General features: G+C 29.0%; 1 protein-coding gene across 2 annotated transcripts in view; it reads left to right on the top strand.

Moving 5' to 3' along the window:
* The window catches only part of LOC107161979 (uncharacterized), a 59871-nt gene that overhangs the window by 13442 nt on the left and 24084 nt on the right, over positions 1–22345 (top strand). Inside the window, exons 2-5 of one of the 2 annotated variants that reach the window (XM_015508647.2) lie at positions 10187–10297; positions 14486–14522; positions 20482–20651; positions 22116–22301. In XM_015508647.2, coding sequence (XP_015364133.2) covers positions 10187–10297; positions 14486–14522; positions 20482–20651; positions 22116–22301 — 504 coding nt within the window. Of the gene's footprint in view, positions 1–10186; positions 10298–13980; positions 14523–20481; positions 20652–22115; positions 22302–22345 lie in introns of those variants that run through there. The other variant, XM_015508645.2, reaches the window with a different exon arrangement.

Genomic DNA, 22345 nt, shown 5'->3' with positions numbered 1-22345 from the left:
ATAAAGTTTTAAATATCATGCAAAAGTTATTAAAGTTAAAAAAAAAAGCAATAGTGTGGAGTTCTTAAAATACCTAGGTATAGGTTAAGAAATCTAAAAAATAAAAGTAACATTAACAAAATTCGCAGATAGTTCTCTTCGTATTACAGTGAAAATGTTTATTACTAGCCTACGATTTATAGGATTAAATCCCGTGTGGTTCTTTTTCATAAGAAACCGTTTTATCCAAATATTTTATGAAAATGTGCTCTTAAACATTATATATAGGTAGATGGGGTACTAGTTGAATATAAATTATAAAAGTGTATTACTCAGTGCCTCAGTGGCATAGTAAAAATGTATAAAAAGAGAAGCAATACAAAATATTAATAAATAAAATTTCTATAGTGATGCTATATTGTATATTATCGATATTATCACATAGGATAAAATTATATTATTCTACTGTCCAACTGTTGGATTCGCACATTCAATTATACGGATAAGTGTCGGTGAACTAGCGTTCCACATAAATATATTGTTGTATCAAAGTGTATAGAATATGTATATAAATTATAGGCACACCTTGTCAGTTTGATATCCAAGAACAGTTATTTCATTATTGATTATTGTATCTCGATTAGAATAATGTACAATATTATAAATCTACCTATTATATATTATACCTGCTGTGTTATAAGCAGATATGATAAGTATAATCATTTGTATGGAAATTCAATTGTTCGTGCATATAAAGCACTTGTCAAACACATACGCTACTGATTTTTCAATTATTAGTTACAATTGGATGGTTTATATATGTAGAATAGTAATAGACAATAGATTTACATATGTTATTTGCATCGCAGTTCAGATTTGTGTTCACGCTATCATGCAATTACCTAAAAGTTTAAAAAATGCACCAGTATCAATTACATTTTTAAAAGCATTTTATTATTCACTTAAACATTTGTGTAACATACATAACTTGTATAAGTTTGAGTAAGACTATGTAGAAGGTAGAGTTGCAGAAGAACATAATATACAATTTTTCATTCAAATTTATAGCGCGTTACATAATTTAAAAAAATTATTTTATAAAATACGAATGGTGAAATATCTGATATACATATTGTAATAGCGATATCATTATTAAATATCCAAGGTCGTTTTGTGGATGTCATATAAAGCTTAACATGAGAGACTTCCATTTTGGATGATTTTATCTAACTATGTTATCGACAAAACAACATAACAAGCATTACGATTTTTTTTCACTCGTCATGCACTAACACAATGAATAATATTAAGATTAAATGACTGAATTTCGAGTTAGTTAATTCAAGCTTCTAAAGCTAAACTGAATCTTGGCACATGATTGAATGAATAATATAGACAAAACTATAAACGTTATTTGGCACACTGTGGATAGTAATTACTAAAAAATTTAATTAAGTTTTATTGTTGTTCACTATATAGATTACAACAAGATAGAAAGTAGAAGGTATGTAGATAATAATATGCCTAACGAAAATTATGCGTTTAGTTTACAGTTCACTGGAGTTTTTAAATTACGTATTCAGATTCATATCTCATAAAATTATATCAAATCTCAAACTAGGTAGTTTATAAAGTGTATCTTTTTATAAGTATGTGTATTATGTACCTATTCATTGCGGTCATAAGATAATGCCGCGGAGAGTTATACTCACGCGTCATACACTTATACGTGTTTATAAATACCTTGGCCTATTGGCAATTTTTTAACATTGACCGATTTTTATCGAGGAAAATAATCTTTTCAAGATATTTATATTACTATTATTATGAACCATCATCATTCATCATTTATATTATGATAAACCAACATACCTCCTTAGGCGTTTTTACATGTCAATATTTAAGACAATGCGTTTAACAAAATTACAATATATATATTATAACAAGTAACGGCTATAACAAGAACAAACTTAATGTTGTATAAATTAATATTTTTAATTTCAGATTTTCGCTAAACACTATGCATAATATATTAAATTTTTAAGCCAGAAAATAAATTTGTAAAAATAGTTAATTTTATATTATGAAATTTTGGTTTTTATTTCATATGCAGATATAACGGTTATAATATATGGTATTTATATTAAAATAAAACATATCTTAGGTAACCTAGCTAAAGCTTAAATTTTAGCTGAAGAGTATTATCATCTCTGCGTTTAATATAATTACAATAATTTTCGAGATTATAAGGTATTAAACAAAACAATGTTATTGACTATTATAGTAGTTTAATCAATAGTTTGTGTATTGTGTATACAAAACTTAAATTTTGGTTGATGATTATTATCTCCATATCTACTTAATGCGTGTCTTTAATAATTTTGAAATTATTGCTAGATGAGTATAGATATATACAATATTAAATAAAACAATATTAATAGAAGTCAATTCACCTGCGAATAAATTGAACGAGGGGCGCATAGCACGTGTTTCGAATGGAAAATATAATCCTAAATATATTTTGTAACTAAAATAATAAAAAGTATACCTAAGTTTGTTTTTTTGTATAAAACCCAGGATAAAATCAATTTAAATCTGCCAGTTTCCGGTTGTCAATGAACGCCTTCGCAAGATATAGTACGCAAGCAGCTATACATATTAAAATAGCTGACAATAGTAGAATCGTCCAAAACCTGTTTGGTTGCGCTTTAAACAATATTAAATTTGTGCATATGATATTATTTCCTTCGGTCCTCGGGCCACACGTGTCAACGTGTAACATCATAAAGTAAAGATTTTTGATTAGTATATAATACTATGCTAAATATGAGTAAAAGTAGTTGTTCGTGTCTATAATATATATATTACATAAATACATAAATATAGATAAAAATATGTATGTAGGTAAATTTAACTAATACTGCACACATTACTTTCGTTTATGTACGATTATCGCCAAATTTTGCGCTACTTTAACAACCGTATTCATGTAAACCATCGCAATAACTTTAACACCATAACTTTTTTACTGCAGCCGTCGTGACGAGAAAAATATTACACAATACCCACAGAAATATTAACTAACTATTGACGTTACACTCATAGACAATCATTTTTCAATCGCGTTTTAAAGGTTACAGCAGAATGGAGTTTATACCCATCGTCAAATTTGAATTTCAAATTCACCTGTAACGTATTCAACTAACAGTGTCAAAATTGATTTCAATGTGTGCAGTATTTTACACAGCACACGAATATAGCATAGTATTGTCCCATATCATATTATAGTTGTGAAAGTCATATATAGTCACAGATATACTTATTTTGTTTTACGGTGCTTAAATGTTACAATCACAAATCAATTATATTCAGTTTTGGACGGTTTGCGTTTACCAATATTTAATATTCCTAAGTTATTTAAATAGATAATACCGGTATGCAGTAATTTTTGTGTATTTAAAAATCAAACTTGAAAATCCAGTGTAGCTTGGTTTTGTCTATCGTATATCTTAAAGAATTGCAATATAGTTTTGTATGGTCTCACACTCGAGCAATTTTTTGCGACTGTTTAACATTTATTTATATATCAAAAAAAAAAAATCAACAATCGATTGCAAAAAATCACCGTAGACCTTATAAATTATAACATATAATATAATAACATAATGGTTTCGCAATAATACACGAACGGGTGCTGCTGTTGCATAATGCGAGAACGTTGTGATTTATACGGAAGCGATCGAGAGGTATAATAATAATTATAACACATTATAAAACCAATTTGAATCGGCAAAGAAGTATGTATAATGCATGGTATAACTCTTTTTGGCAGCAATCTAGACGTTTCGAGTTTTCGACCGATATGTATAATAATATTATGTATCATGCGGAAACGCGTGTCTTACAATTATTTATCTTTAATCTATCATATACGTACTATTATCTCTATATATACATAATAGTATGTGTCTTTATTAATGAATAGTACGCGTGCGCATATACCCATACCGTAATTTTCAATCGTGAAAGTCTTATTCCTGCACTAATAGGGTGGTGTTCGACGAACAAGGCTGACACACGCGATATTATAATACATATTATAAGTAGACGATATAGTTTTCCAACCAGAGATCAGCGTCGTCGTCGGTAGCTGCAGCGGACACCCGTCAATTCGTATTAGGACCTATATAATTGATAACCGGTCCGTTGTAGATTTAGACGCATTCATTAAAATATTATACCTACATGTGGTATAATATGTGGTTATTATATGCCCAATACACAATGGGGAACGTCCTGTTTTATTTAGACCTAGCGTGTTGCCGTCGCCTTAATAAGTATGCGAGGAATTTTTACATATCATACGACCAGAGCGGCTGTTTTTTTAGGTCATGTCCGTAGAAAGACCACTATAATAATGTCATCATCGTCATTCTTTTACATCTCTGTACAAAATCAATGTTTTTGATGACGTGAAAAATGTACGTATGTACCTATCTCCTAATTTTATTCTCGTTCTCGTTTTGTATTTTTATGGCATTTCAACTTTTTGTGATCCTCGTAAATTTCTGTGGATATATTTGATGAAGATGTATATATTATGTAAGAAGTGAGCAGTGAAGTTGAAAACTAAAGATTACTTTCCAAATTTGAATAAACTGTTCGCAGAAATTCAGTGTCAATAAACATATATAAGTTTTTTTGTTTTTGTGTATTATTGTGTTTAATTAAATATAATGATAGCATAATGCGTAATAATAATGAATAAATGAAACAAAGTTTTTCTACATTTTAGACGTATTATTATGCTTTTAATGACTATCAACTCCTAATAAAATTGTTTAATTATATACAGTCAATTTTTGTACTATGATATGATTTTTTGTCTTAGCTACTGATGCGGCTCTTTGAAAATAATGATTTTGGAATTTTTTTAAAAATGGCTCATCTACTCGAAAAATTTAACGACCCTTATAGTGTCGTGCAAGTTATACTTTTTAAAATTAGTTTTGTTACCTACTCACTAACTGAACGCCGTCCCAAAGAGGATAATATAATATAATGGTACCTATATTATCGCTTTGTGTGTTGCTCTCGTATACAATAATGATCACAGCCAGAAGAAATATGATTGTTGGAAACTATAGTTGACTCGGCATGGGGTTAATCCTCTACGACAATAAAAGTCTGTCGGTATGTCAAAAGTATCGTTCTAATATTGTATAGGCACATGAGACGCAAACAAATTAATGATAAAAAAACGTGCGTAAATCTTATATAATTTATATATTCATATATTTTATTACACATATTAAAAACCTATGTAAATACTAAATTGTTATTTTTCCCTGAATTATTCTCTGAGTTATCTTATACTATTATTTACGACTTCCGATTATTTAATCTCTCAAATAAAAAAAAAAATGTTTTACATTACGTTGGCATAATAATAAATTAGAATTACGCGTGTTATATAGCTTGCAAGACAAATTATATTATTGTACCTATATTACAGTTGTTTTGAAAATATATAGGTTCAATATCTTAAGTTTATGGTCAACAGTTTTTATTTTTTATACTCGCATTATAATATTATATTACACGAAACGCGATTGTATTTTATAGCTTGATAATTTATTATACATTTTTGTATTCATCCGAACATTTTTGATGGCGAAAATTGTCGTAGGTTGTATTTTTCAATATTTCAAAATTTTTACGGTAGTCGTTGTTCATAGTCTTCAACCATAGATCGTTTAGTTAGTGAGAAAATTTTCAACCAATTAGATACTACCAAACTACTATTTAACAAAAAAAAAATAATTACATTTTGAAGAATAAATATCTATCTTTTTACATAATAAATCTTAAATCTACCTTGTAAATATTAAATTACAAGAGTTGTTGATAAGACTAGGTAAATAATAGATATTGACTAGCAAGTAAATGGCGAATGGCATAAAATGATAATGTTGGTTAGCCATTTAGTTATCTATTTGTCTTGTCTATGTTATCAATTTATCTAAATGCCTGCAATAATTTATAATTTATAATACAAACTAATTAATCACGTTGTACAGTTTTGTTTGTTTCACATCATAATTAATGTGTAGACTGTTGTAGACTACTTTAGTATATAAAATATTCTTTAAAATGTCTTCAGAATTTCTATAACAAGCAATTTAAATGATTTGTATTGGTACATAATTATAAGATATTATTATGCGTACTATAACAGGCGTAAAATGTTTAAAAATAAGAAGTTACTTTTGTTTGATGTAATAGTATAATACGTTTAATCGAAGTTATATAATTTGTATATCATATAGTAAAATAATTTTAAAAATATATTTTTTCAGAGGTTTTTAAAATCATAATAGATGGATGTACTTATTTATTAAAGTTTTCAAAACAATTGTTTTATTCTCACGTTGTTCCTAATCAAGAAAATTGATACAAAGCTATACATAGTAATTATTATATTTTACTTGACTAATACGAAAACCTAACATCATTTTCAAACAGTTTATTAAGTACTTATTAATCATCGAAGAACAAAGAAAACATTTCACTCTTTAATAATCTTAACATTCGGGTATTACATAAATTGTACCCACAAGCCTCAATTACTGTTACTGCACAGTTCAGCTTCTATACTCGTAAATCGTAATACCAGGGTATTAAGTAATTTCTGTGTTTTATTTTTCTATAAACAATAAAATGGCAATTATCATTGTTAAAATGTCATCCGTACAAATTCTATTAGAATTTAATTACAGAATAGAAAAAAAAAGTATTCTACTATTTTGCAATAAAATCGAAGACGTGATTTAATACTTGTGTGGTCGATGATGACCCCAAGAGGTCATGTTGCTTATGTTTCTGTATACTATGATTTGATTTTAATATCATTCCTTATTAAAAATATAGAAAAAAGTCATCGGAATAAAAAATATAAGAAATTGCACCCGCTCCCCAAAATTAATACCTCATTTGTCTCACAGAAAATACAAATATCCTTTGTCTTGTGCCGCTGACCTCAAACGTGTAACAATACATCTGTCATCGAATGTGTGTCCTTCGTATATGATTTATGTGTTATGGCACAGTAATCCAAAAATGCAATAAGTAAAACTATTGTGATAATAACTTTTCATAACAATTTTCACACACGACACATTCGTAAGATTGCATTATTACAATGTAGGAAATTAAATATTGCTACCTATTCAAGAATATTATAAATACAAATTATGTGACAACAATAGTCGCAAATGTTAAATATTATTATTTTACGGTTTTACGATCTTATATTTTAAGTACTTACAAATAATGACGTAAAAATTAAAAGTGTCTCAACAAACATTTCACAAACTTAATGAACTGAAAAAGTTAGATTATTATACTATAGGTACCTAATGATCTATGAAGTCAAATCTGGGCTAAACTTATAGAATCAATTATTTTTATATTGTTTCGAGTGATCTTTTATATTTCAACAGAAAAGTACAAATCGGAAAAACAACAAGTTTTAAAAAATGTTCTTTTTTAAAGTGTCATTAATTTATAAAACAAAATGTTTATTTTAATTCAAATTATTTTATATTTATTAATAAATTAAAATTTTTGTGAGCCCTTTTTATTTTAGCTTATGACTAAAAATAAACATTCATAGTTTTATAGTTTTATATAATGCATTTATCTTCATAAGTCATAACTATATTATAGAAATTAGAAATCTGAGGTTGTTAGTTAGAATAATAAGATAAATTAAACATAGACAGTCATAAATACTTAGTTAACTTTTAAATGCAAAAATTAAAGTGTTTAAAATATATTATGTTTTATATACTTTTATTTGGTTATTCATGTTTTACTAAATAATAAATTCATTATGGTACTGGGATTTTAACGTATCATTGTACAGATGTACATATATTGCCTATTTATTACGCCGTCGCTATTAGATTCGAGAATTTTATAATAGGCAATTATATTAGATATAATATAAATTATGTACTTCATCAGAATCAAATAAAAAAAAAAATCCGTTAGTTATATTATAATAAGTAGCATGTATTATGCTAGGTATTTTTCGTCTGCAAGGAACACTGAGAATTCATAGACATGTTTTTGGGTATAGTGCATTGAAAAAATATCTAGTAGTGTGCTACGTATTTTGCAAAGAATTTAATTTTTTAATTTTTTATTTAAATTTCTATTACAATAAAACAATGCGTTACAAAAATCGGTTGGGAAAAAAGTTGTGCCCCGTCCAAAAACATAATCTATACTCGTATTAAATATATATTTATTTATATATTATATAAATTATCAAGACCGTATATGGGGGGGGGGGGGTCAACCGGTAAGGGCTAAGTTAGGTTAGGGGTTCAACCCTAACTGAAATATTTTGCAACTAATATTTAATTTATAATATTGTATATTGTATATTTAACCCCCCCCCCCAGCTACGGCCCTGTAAATTATATTTTGCTAAAACCACTGAAATCTATAATAGCTTATGATTGAATATGGGTAATCAAGAAAACAATTTAAAATTTTCAAGCTTTCCCAAAGCACAATTAATTTAATAACTTATTTTTATCCGATGTACTGGGAATTTCTTGTAAACAAAAAGGATCAAGACCGAGAATCAAATAATAATTATTTATTTTGAATTTACAGGCATTATTACACTTCGAACTATAATTTCTATACCATGTACGACGGTACGTGTATATTTAATGAGCCTTCATATTACCGAGTTATTCTTATTTGAATCGCCGCTCAAAAGTGATTTCATAATAAATTAAGAAAATTTAGAATCGTATTCATATACTATTATGTACTAACTTTTAAAATACACTTCCTTAATACGCGTTGAAGAAATGCGTTTAAAAGAAAAGAAATTACGTGCCATAGGACATAGGTAGGTATATATATAATTATTATTATACGCATCGTAATAATAATTACACGTTTAATCTCATTGTGTCGAAGAAAAAAAACTTGTGTAAAGAAAAAAAAACACAACCTATTCGTTCGCACGTGAACAGAGCATCAACTGTAATTATTATTGCCCCTTGACTACCATTTGATAATTACCTTTTAAGCGAACGTATTACGGTTGCTCACTGTCAATTGCTGAACATCGTTCGCTAAACGTTACAATGTCGCACATATATCTATGCCTACCTACACTTAAAAACGATTTTATATCGTCGTAATTTGCCATCATTATTTTTATTAAGAAAAATTGTTCTGCTCACAGTAGACAGTGTGATGCGATTACTTCATTAACGTCCTCGTCGGGTTTTGATTTGTTTTTATCGCGATTATATATTATGATTTATGATACAATAGGCAATATTATCAACTTCAAAACACAATAAGAACAATTGAAAACCTACATCAGTCGTTTAAACCATAGACATATTGTTTTATATGTCTATGGTTTAACACGTAATTTAACGAAACACAGTGTTAATCGTCATTCGTAGCAATACACCAATAAATATTTTCAATATTTGGAAATTCTCTATCAATGCAAACTAATTTTGGTGTCCACTATTATCTACCAATAGGTGATTATTGAAGTACCCGGCTCTTTCTATATGTATATCAGAAACTGGTGACATTTTTTTTGCCGGACATAGATTTAGAATCCCATTTAACTCTAAAGACCACTGGGACACCACACAGGTCTATTAAGCGAAATCAACATTATCAGATTTCTATAAAGGTATTTAGGTATATTATACCTAATATAAATGTACAATTATTGTTTAAAGACAAAAAAAGGATATTATTATGATTACCCAACACATATTATGCAGTCGGTTTATTGTTTGTTTTCGCGTAATTATTATGAGTGCCTATTATATGTATACCTACTATAATTCACTCTTTTCACCCAAAATTTAATACAACGGATCCACATGTCCGTTGTATGATCTCATGTGCCTCTGTTAAGAAGAGTTACTATTTTTTTTGTTCGTATTTACACGAGGACAAACACCGTTCCGGCATTAACGGCCCGGAACATTTCTTATATATTATATACTTACCACTCGCCGTGTATGGTTCACTACTCGTCTACTCATATAATATATATATATATATATATATATATTTAAATATAATACAAATATATGTATATATTATGTAGTGACACTGGGCTAAATTAAACCGTCGAATGTTTCAGATGACTGAAGTGACAAGCAGGACCGTTGGTTTCAGAACATCTGCCGACGGTGACAGGAAAGCCTTGTCCGTGAGAAGATACGAAGCAAAACCTCCGGAAAACTTAGAACTGGTAATTTACACGTATAATCAGACTAGACTATGACGACAATAATAGATATCGACCGTCTTCTAATTTAATCTATTAACTGCATGGTAAGGTTGGGTTAGGTTAGGTCAGCCTAACCTAACTCAATCTTGTGTTTAAACCTAATCATATAAAACGGATGAAGTATACTGTTCAAGTTAAGCAGCAGTAACTTGAACGCAGGCACAAGATATGACTATACTTTTCGAAAGAACATAACTCTCATAAAATAGATAAATTAGAATGTTTAATTACTTCTAAATATTTACAACTTTTAACTTTTTATTGATAATTAATTACGCCGCATTTATGAAATAAATGGTAAAATAACATTATATTATATTGAGAAAGGAGGTAATAAAATAAATTATGATTACTGACGATTGAGCTACTAAGTGTCTGTGCTCCCTAATTTTTATTTTCCATAAAAAATATAGTACCTATATAACAATAAATAACATTTATTTAACATAATTATTATAGCTTTTTCTATATATATTTATCGTTATCGTAATTATTTATCATCGACGTCATTGATTTCAATTGAATTTATGAATTTGTCCAATTATTAATGTAGAATTATGACGAATATTCAGAATGTTTAAATGATGATTTAGGTATTCTTAACGGTTACAAAAATGCTTAAACCAAATGTTGTATAATTTCTTAAGGGAAATTTCAGATGATATGACATCTATGACCTGAGGGCTACTAAGACAAGAAATATAATCCCTATAAAATATTAATTATTAGGTCATAATTTGAATAATGTGTCGTTTTCATTATATATATATAAATTATAAATACATGCGGTTTGTAAAGTGTCATAACATTCTCCAAGATAACATGTCCAAATGCTTAACCCGTATAAACACATCGGCTTATTGTTTGTACACTTTCTAGTTGTTCAAAATATTATTCACGTTTATAACATGGCAAATATTTTATTGTTTAGCCCATATTTTTATTTTTTATTACAATCCGCTCGTACCTAATATCATATACCTAGCCTGTGCAGGAGTATTTTATAATATTAGTTTAGCATAATATGTCTATATTTCTATATTGTTTTAAGTACTTACCCAGTTTCTACCTATTATACCAAAGTTCTATGACTCTGTTATGCGTACGTTAATGTATTTTATTGGATAGTATTAAACAGCATTGTGCATATTATTATGTTGTATAGGTACTAAATCAACATAATTTACCGTATCATACGTATAGTAATAAAAACCCGTATGATGGTATGTCACGTAAATTCTCACGAAAAATAACTGGGTACCTCTATAACCATATTTTAATGACAATTATTATAGCCGTACAAGTTAATTGAAAAAAAAAATATGAACATACTGCTTAAAGCGTTGGGCAGTCCACCGTGGTTCGGGTGAGCCACTGGGACGGGCATGTAAACGATGGATTTTTTTCTCGAAAACGTCCTGGGTGCAGTTTTTTTGATTGTTAATTTTTTTTTGTTTTAATTTGTAAATTGTTAAAGTCAACAACGCGGAAACACATGGACAATCAACATAATTAAAATTCTTAGTTAATCGTAACTAAATATTTTAGTAGCTAATACTTCTATTACTATGTAATTAATAGTTACCTGCTGTTGCCTATAATATTATATTTCATAACCTGGCAAACAATATGAAAATTAAAAACTGAGGATTATTTAGGTAAATTGTGTCAGTATTGATCATATTAGATCTTAGAATTTCAGTGTATAAATAACTACTGAGAATGATTTCATCAATATAATATTATACCACATGCTTTCTGCAATAGTTCTGAATAATATCATAAGGGCTCGGTAGTTTCGTGCACTAATAATATTGTGCAAGTTTAAATTAACATCATTACAACAACTGTCCAAAAAAAATATAAAAATAAATAAATATTTTCAGATTACAATTAAATGTGAGATAATTTTTTTTTTTTATGAATATGAATGAATCGCAATTAATTTTCCAAACATATAATTGAGTTAAAGCTCCGGCATCGCAAACCACAGTTTATGCTGCAGTTATTCGAAATTAAGATCGTAAACGTATAGGCTCTGAATATATTATTTTACTTATATTATATTATTGTGTTGTGTTGTGTATGTGTTTTCGAAAATCCATCGGCAAACTAGGGTGAATGTATGCAGTTAATATTGGGATTTCGTTTAGTCTTCCATTTCCATATGTGACACATAAAATGATTATTATAGGTAGGGTAGGCATTAAAATCTAAAACCTCGTAGACGCTTCGAAGTTGGGACCCGCGTCGACCTTTATACTTGCGGTGACTCGTTTCTCGATCAACAGGTCAGATACCGCCATGGACTTCTAATAATACGAGTATATTATAAACTACAGACACCGCGTGGCGTTTAGTATACCGGAATTCTGAGTTTCCGGTTGTGCATGAAAAAGTGGTAGCGGCCAGTATAAAATTATAATACTTATAATATGCGCGTATAATATATTATAATAAATAGTGTCGATATTGTGGCGTGTAAGTGATATTTTACAGGGCTATTCTCCAAACATGTTTACACCGGGATAAATGCATTTAGCTATCTCTTGAATAGTTTATTTATTGAAATACTGATTTTTGAATTTTTAAATATAGGTAATCGAGGGCCATATTTTTAAATTCTTAGAATTTTTACACAATTTAATAGGGGTGTTCTGTGGGGATAAAGACTACTTTTTTAATACGAATTATAATTTTTCCGTACAAAATATTAATTATTAATTATGATTTTTTTATAAATCAGGATGTACCGCCTATCCGAATTGAAATTCGAACTTTTAATTTTTGAGTTATATATAAGTTTGTGTATCTACTAAGCTAGGGTAATATTATAGGTTCATGATAATAGGTTTAAAACGTGTGGGGGCTAAAATGATTTAAAAATTTTAACTATCAATATTAATAATTAATCTACGTTTCATATTTTTAGGAAAACCATATTTAAAGACTATTATACTTTTATTAACTCAAAAACTACTTGTTCGAATTTTTATCTAGATATGTAAGTAATAGTACATCAACATTTCAAAAAAAGAAGGTGACACACAGTGGATTCTTTAAATTGTATTAAAATTTAAATTATCGAAATCAACCTACAGAATTTGAAAAAATAATGTGGGTATTATTAAAAAAAAATGGGGATGAACATGCTCGTCACTTGGTGAATCACCCTGTATAGTCAAGTCTTGATACGTATGATTGTATAAATTAACGAAACGATTAAAAAAAATCGATCTGACCTCGAAACTGCAGCGGCTCGTCGAAAATACGGAAAAACAGAATTACGTGAATTAGGTATCCATATTATTATTATTATGCGTCGCGTAATAACCTGCGAGTGATGTGAATAGAGTGCATTGATTGTGTCGTACCGGCGCCCATTTTTTTCTCACCGACACGCGTTTCCGTAAAACGGAAACAAAAACTGTGATAATAGAAAAATAAAAACCCTACGAAATCGTAGTTCATCCTCGACCGGCAAAAAGTGAATGAGCGTGTGGTGTCGTACTCCGCGTACTCGTGTATAGGTAGAAAGTGGAAGTGCGCGAGCGCTCGTGTCGGATGGAACGCGCGCGCGGTAGAGGAGGATACCGCCTCGGCCACGGTACTCTGCGCAGTCTGTCCGTCCGTCGGCTAACCCGTCGCTCGCGCGTTGGCGGCAAAATAATCGCGTCCGACCCCTCTGGGCCCTCTGTCGTCGTTGTAGTCGCCGTCGGTGTGTGTGTGTGTGGTGTCACGCGGTGGTCAAATCGTCGTCGTCGTACTTTCTTATGTGTTTATTTTGTAATACCGTCTCAAAACCGTTTTTTACTACGTTGTATAATAATAATATAATACCTAATCGTTTAATATGCATACCTCCCACGCGATGTGCTGTTATTACGACCGTTACGTTATGGAATATCGTCGGTAAATCGCTGGTCCGACCTGCAAATCAAACGCATAGCCCATAATATATAGGTATTTTGTGTATACGTCTTTCGAATGGTAGTCATACTCATCGTGCCTGCACCTGCTTCGCCCGATAATGGGGCTGGGAAGTCCGGCAAAGTTGTCGACCCGGCCAAGAGCCCCGGTGACAGGTCCACATCGACCACATCCATATCGTTCGTGTCGTCTGATAACTCGTCGTATTATTGTTCGCAGGTCGATCCGGATAATCTGATTGCCACCACCAAAGAAGGTAAGACCGATATTATGATTGTATTATAATCATTTTAGTTAATTTATGATTTATTATACACCGTACCTGATAATAGCTAGATAGGTAGATATAATATTGTGTATTTATATTTTAAGATCAAAAACTTAGATATAAACATATAATGTATTATGTACACCTATATAGTATATGTATAGAGACGCATGTCGGTAGAGTTAACTTATAATAATCATAACTGTTCATGTGGGTTCTGCAAAAATCTTGGCTTACACCCTAAAACTTTGATTTATTATCATATCAGTATTTTACCGAGTCCCACAAATGGTGAGTAAAACACAATAATTGTAGGTACTTAACGAGTACTTCAAATACATTTCAAAAAAATTCGATCAAAATAAATATTTCCTATAAAATAAGAATTTAAAATTAAAACGTATGATTAAAAATGTATGATATTGTATTTTGCATTCAACAAAAAAAATAAGCCTACTCTTTTCTTAAAATATGTGATTCATGAAGTGTTTAAAATATTTTTAATTTTCTTTATTCTCTATGCATAATAAAACTAAAAACCAATCCCACGCTAGATTTAATGCAGAGTATACGGCATAATATAATATAATATATTAAACTAAAACTTGTACACTTACGGATTTTATTACACTTTATACGATTTCAAACTAATATTGGTCTCAAAGTGTTTACTTCGATGGGTATCTCAGATAGCAAGATCATTATAACACATAATATTTATTATTGAGAGTAATGATGTTCACATTTTCTACTAATTTTTCTTTTTTTTTCTTAAAAATTCAATTAAGATATGTACCAGGAACATCTGCGTCTAACCGTGAACATAATTAACGTTAAACTCGTTAGTGTAAGTGCGTTTTTCATATAGTAGGTACCTATTCACGACTACACAGACCTATAAATAATATAGGTACAGAACTGGCCACGATTGACCATTACAAATCGCAATAAATAGAACGTCAATAAATCTAAATGCTGTGGTCAATTATTCAAGTTTTTGCCCCATGTGGAATGTTAGTGTCATTAGTGCAAAAATGTTTATTTTTAAATTTGCATACCCGTCAAAAAAGCAGACTCAACCACATGTTTTGATCGATTGTGATGGCATAGATTTACTGATCACAATTTACAGGTGAATACACCACCAACGTGCCTTAAATCAAATAAAAATATTTACAACCAGTTCGATATTGCGTGTCTGACGCAAATCCATTGGACTTTAGAAATCGTTTCACGTACACGAATTCATTATGCTGGCGTCAGTACATCATATCGATAAACGATTTTCGAAATAATAATAATGTTCTTTGCACATCCGTGACACGAGATGAATATTAAACATTTTGAAAACAAGAGAAAACGCGAAATACGATCCCAAATCTATACGATTATGCTACTATGAATATGGTAATTTTTAACCATATATATTTATGATACCTTCACATCAAAGTTTCGTTGAACTCGCAAAAAAGACTGTAATAAAAATTAAAATGAACTCATAAAATTATACAGCGTCCAGAATGACGTACAATTGTTACCGAATAAGATAAAATAGTGAAATAGATTCGGAATAAATGTTGACAGTAAAATAAAATAATATGTTTTATCAATTTATATTAGTGCTCGAATAGCTGGTGCTTTTAAATATATGTGTGATTAAATAAAATAAAACACGTACAATACAATATTACACCGGTCACCGAGTAGGTATACATTTTCTTGTTCTGAGGTTTAAATATAACACGCATGATTAATATTTATTATTTTATTGCTAAAAAATAAAATCTTTAATAGTAATAAAATATACGAGCGTACGTAACTGTAAAAGCTATAAATATTTTAACTTCATCATACTTATAATAGTTAGGTCTTAGGTACCTAATAGGATATAGGATCAAGACCTGCCGTTTTTTTTCCAACATTTCAAATTTACTAGAAATTAAGAAATTATAATTAAAAGCAAATACAATTCATTCATACAAGTAGAAAAGTCACCGGAAACGCATATTGAATTTAAATAAATAGTTATAGCTGGTATATTTGATTTAGCTGTTAATTCCAATCTGTTAACCCTCGTGAAATATTTTAAACTATAATTAATATTATTAATTACTCATATAGTCATATAATATCATATATTATGTAGTTGAATGTTTACCGCTACTCTAGCTATTATCTCTCTATCTCTTATGTATAATATGTTTATCTTAGATATTAGTAATACAACTATAAATATATTTTTATTATTATGAAATTGTATGTTTACTTATATTAAGCAAGAATAATGTTTTGCACCAAATAAAGTAGGTTAAATAATAACATTTGTACGAATTGTCAACTTGTATACATAAGTATAATAATTAATATTGAAAGACACAACGTTTTGTTAAAAAGTATGCATTTATAATTTATGAAATAATACATTGATATAAAACACGCGTATCTATCACATTCCTGTTTTTTTGCAGTTTTTCAGATATGTTCTTTGAACATTTTGTATTTTAACTTTATATTTGTAATTTGTAATAATTGCATCACACAAAGTAAACAACTTTAAAAATGTAAGCTATTTTCAAACTCATAATAGTGAGAATACTTAGGTACAATAGTATTACGAATAAATTATATTACTTCGAACTTGACATCAATGACATTATATATTTGATTAATACTTAATATATTAAAAAATGTAGAGTTCCGATTTTTTATATTTTTTATAATATAATATTTAATACATTTTTTATGTATTTGACCTTAAGTCACCAATTTATATTATTAAATAGCAAACGCCTATAACCTACTCGTCGATAATAACTAAATTGTTGAAATCGTTCGATCTGAAAAAGAAACTAAAAATTATAGGTACTTAAGTGAAATTACTGAAACTCAAATAAATTCAATATTTCCCCGGACGAATAAGCACGCCATTATAGTTGAATAAAATATTATTAGCCAATAATTGATTTAAAAAATATGGGTGTCAAATCTCACTGACCTAATGCCAGTTACTAAACTGGGTGTTGGTGGTTTTATGGAGATTAAACGTCTGTGGCTTAGAATCAGTAAAGATCAGCGTACCATGACAATTATTATTATAAATTGTATAAAAAGTAAGATAAACTACATGGATCTATGTATATTTATTGATTTTGTATGTATTATATATTTTACAATGTATTGCAGTGTACTAGTGTGCAAGTTTTACATATTATTACATGGGATTAAAAATTAATTAAAGATAAAAAATGTTCGAATAAACATTATTCACGGGTCATCGATTAGTACTAAACAGCTTAAGAATGAAAGAGAAAATATCATATTAGGAATTATGTATCAGAGTAACTAGAATAAAAGCAAAAATCACCAATGTGCTATTTCTTGCACGTTAGCTTATTAATATTCGTGACGTACCTACCTAAAACACAATAGATGGATAAAAATCTGTTTTTATTTGTGTTTTGCAATCATTGCATGGTGTGCAATTAACTCTTTTGTTAAATATGGTTTATATACATTTACATTATTACAAACAGTAACCACCGTCCACCAGCTAACTATCAGCGGCTATAAATAACATGAAATAAACGTTATACACACACATATCTTAACATTCTTTAGTACTAAAGGGTCTAAGTTTTGTGTCTTAAAAAATCAGGAACAGTCAGATATTTATAATTTAAATTGTTTTTAAGAACAGTGAATATATAGTTTAGGTAGTAATATTTGTGTCAGACAAAACTAAATTAAAAGTTTAAAATACATGTTTGAAATTATTTCAGAATTATTATTACTTTATTGAATTCAATTACATTACACAGATTTAAAAAAAAAAAAAAACATAATAATAATAATTTCATATTTAAATCGATAATTAATTACCGTTTCATGCTTACGATTACATTTCATCGACGTAACTACGATCTATAAACATTAAACATAAAACATATTATAAAAAACAAGGATCATACTGATTGTAACCGGTTACATACAAATATACGATTAACTAACATAGATTATCGAATTATTTTAAAGAGTAATTCGATACAGCAAACGATCTAATTTAACTAGATTTTTATTTTATTTTGTTTCTGGTTTATTCTCTAATAATAATAATAATAATAATAATAATAATAATAATAAAATACATTGTTTAAATCAAAAAAAATTATATAACTAACTCGAAAAACTAATAGGTCTTATGAAATAATTTTATGTTACACTACATACGTATTATTATAAATTTTATAGTTTTTACTTTGACCAGTTTTCGAAAAGGAAAAAAAATCACACGCTATTTTATATATATGATGCTTAGTCAACAAAAATTTACCCAACCCAGTAAATAGGTACCTAACACAAAGTTTGTTTATAGAAAATAAGGATAACAGTTGTTTATTATTATCGCTTAAATATACTGTTGTGACATTACATACACTATTATAGTTTAAAATTAGCATACTTGCTAGCATATTACCACAATGTATCTCATGCGGAAGCATCTCGAACATCGGTTCGTCTGAAGCGTTTTTTGAACAGCATTGTGTACTTTCTCCGTGGTATTGTTAAATTGTTATGTTTTTAAGGCCTCTATATGAAGTCAAAACGTTTGTTATCCAATGAGTACGAAAAAAAAAACAATAACGATAATAATAATTATTATTATATTACTTACGTGGCTAGTGGCTACGTGTGAATGTTTTATTCATCGCAGAAAATTATAATAAAATATACATTATCCCTACTAAACATGGATACACGACACCCTTCTAATGCTATCGATGAGAAAAAATCGTCATTCCTACGTCTGAAGGAAATTGTTAGTTATATAGGTAGACAGTTTTGTATATTATGCATGTACCTATAACATATTATATGATATAGGTACGCTTGACTTATTACTATATGATGTGATAAAAACATTTTCGCACTTTAAACAATAATTATTAATAGTGTTTAGGCAATAGAAAACGTGCTTAAGATGTCGCTGTTGAAGGTCAGAAATCATATAAAATAATAAAAAACAAAAAACAAATTTAAACAAATGTATTAGACAAAATACCAGACATGATTACACTCTTTTACCCTTATATAATTATAGTTGCTTATTTAACAAACACACGCAATCGTTCACAACTCAACTGCAGTATACTGTTTATAAATTAAAACAATCATCTGTTGGAGTATGAAATTGTGTATATAAATATAGGCGTATACGGTAAATGTATATACAGTCTTACATATATAGATATAACGTATTTATAAAGTAGTTTTTAGCCAAATGTTTTTGACTACGACGGTATGTCGACATAATTTCATCAACAGAATAAATTGTGACAATTTTACGCGTACGAAAAATCAGGTGGTAGATCAAATCTTTTAATAATATGTCTTTCAATTTTGATTTATAGTCATTCGAAGTGTACAAAATGGTGTGCACAAAAGAAGGAAAAAAAACGTTTGCCCCTAATATATTTTCGCTTGTGCCGAAGCAGTATATATACTCATTAATAAAATTTCATAACTATACCGGTTGACAGATTAATAGGATCCTAGTCTAGCCTATATTATAGTTCGTATATATATGTACACTACACCATTATTACGTATAGTATTATAATATATTTATGTATGTGTGTGTGTGTGTGTGTGTATGGACTTGTGGACACAATGTTTCCAAACCGAGAATACACGGCAATATGTAATTTGTCAAAGAAAGTGCAATTTGCCCGTTTATGTATTATATACGTATCATTATACAAATGTGTGGGCAATTGTAAATATCTCCGTTTCCGCGTCTACTGCTGCTGCACTACTCGACCTATATAATTATATATACTATTATATTATATGTACATATAGCTCTGTGTGCTCTGCAGTTTTTTCAGCCCATTGATCATTGTACTTGTTTATATTCGTTATTCATTTTGTGTTTTTTTCACGATTTCAGAAGAGTGGGTGACTAAGAAAAAAGTTGAATTGACTACAAAAAAACAAATCGAAACGAGAGTTAAAAGACAAGTTGTTTTGGAAGACGGTAAAATCGTCGAGGACTCTGGACCAATCGTTACGACCAACACGACCGAAGATACCGAAAAACAGGAACATCAACAAACCGAAGTAATTCCAATTAACACGCTAACTCAAACACTTTAACTGCACCGATTATAATAAATTTAAACACCATCATCATTGATTTAGAATATTGTTTTCTACATTCTCCACAAGATTGAAATTAACTTCATACAATCACAAAACAAATTAAAAAAACATTTTAAAGTAGGTATTTAAATTTCTCGCAACGTATTCACGTTATTCAGCATTCTCATATTATAATAAAGCTTGTCGACTTTATCGGTGATCTCCACACACGACTTACACGACCATACAGCTAGACTTACTCTGTTCGAGTGGATTGGCTACGATATATATATATATATCGATTCTTATTAAAAATTGCTTACAATAATATATATTATTATACTATAATGTGTATAGAACTGAAAAGACATTTTAAACCAGTCTCGGTAAAACGCAAATTCGTTCGTATTAGCCTATTATTGTACAGGTACATACTACATACATAATATATGTATCTTCAGGCTCCTCGCGAGGTAATATAATTACGATTTCTTAGCGTATAATAACATAATGAGAATTATGATTAGTCTTTTTCACGCGGATATCACATCAGAGCATCACACAAAACAAGTTAAATTAGATCAGAATAATTATATTCGTTCTCGGTATGTACAGTGAAAGGTAGATATTATCAAAAATAATATATAATAAATATAACATGTGCCAAGTGCATTCAACACACTATTACATGTGTATAGGCTGTATAGTTATCGTGTACGAAATTAATAATTATTATTTACGTATGAGTACACGGTAACAGTATACAGTGGTAGGCAGGTAGATACCAGGTTGGTATACAAACATATCAGAGTAAAAAAAAAATCAATTTATACACAACATAAAGTATAGGGTTCAGCGAACGGTCCTATTGTTTTTGGCCGCTGTCTTGAGCCGGCTTTTACCTATTCATTATTACATTATAATTATTAATCCATCCATTCACTCTGTCACGTTCGGAATCACTGTAACACCATTGCATTCCTTAAGAGCGATGATCCTGCAAGAAATCGAGCTAGTATGAAGGTGAATGTCATATGGTGACTATTTCGGAATTTACAATCGAGACGTGATCGGAATAATATAATTTATTATTAACAACGTATTTCGTTTTCGGTTTTAACGCACACCTTTAAATTATAATAATATAATATACAAATTATTATTTATTACACCAACACCGCTTTCAGTAGTGTCTTTCGTAGTTTTTCGAATTATTTTTTTTCTTAAATACTATTGCTGATCGTTTTAGAAGATATTTTGCTGACCGCGATGTCTTGGCATAAATGATATCATATAAATGAACAAAAAGGTTTTAACCATTATAGATTAATTAAACAATAGCGTTTGAAAAAAGTACTGAAATTAAATCATGTGAAATAATTAAATAACAATATTATAAAGATCGATATTAATCTAATTATAATATTTTACTATTTTATTTAGCATCGTCAATTGGGTGACGAAGGCGACGGAGAAAATACTAAAGAAGTGGTCGTGAGAATATCCTCATTAGAGGGTAACCCATCATTATTGAAAGAAGTTCGAGAGAAAAAAATCAAAAGTCGAGAAGAAAAAGAAGAGCTTGTTGAAACAGAGGATGTGGTCCACCTAGGAAATATTAGCGATAAGGTTCGTAAACATTAATATAATAATATATTATTATACAATTTCAT

Source organism: Diuraphis noxia, unplaced genomic scaffold, assembly GCF_037042655.1.
Source record: "Diuraphis noxia isolate RWA-SAM2 unplaced genomic scaffold, SU_Dnox_SAM2 contig0008, whole genome shotgun sequence".
Taxonomy (NCBI): Eukaryota; Metazoa; Arthropoda; class Insecta; order Hemiptera; family Aphididae; genus Diuraphis; species Diuraphis noxia.
This window is presented reverse-complemented; position numbering and strand designations above follow the sequence as displayed.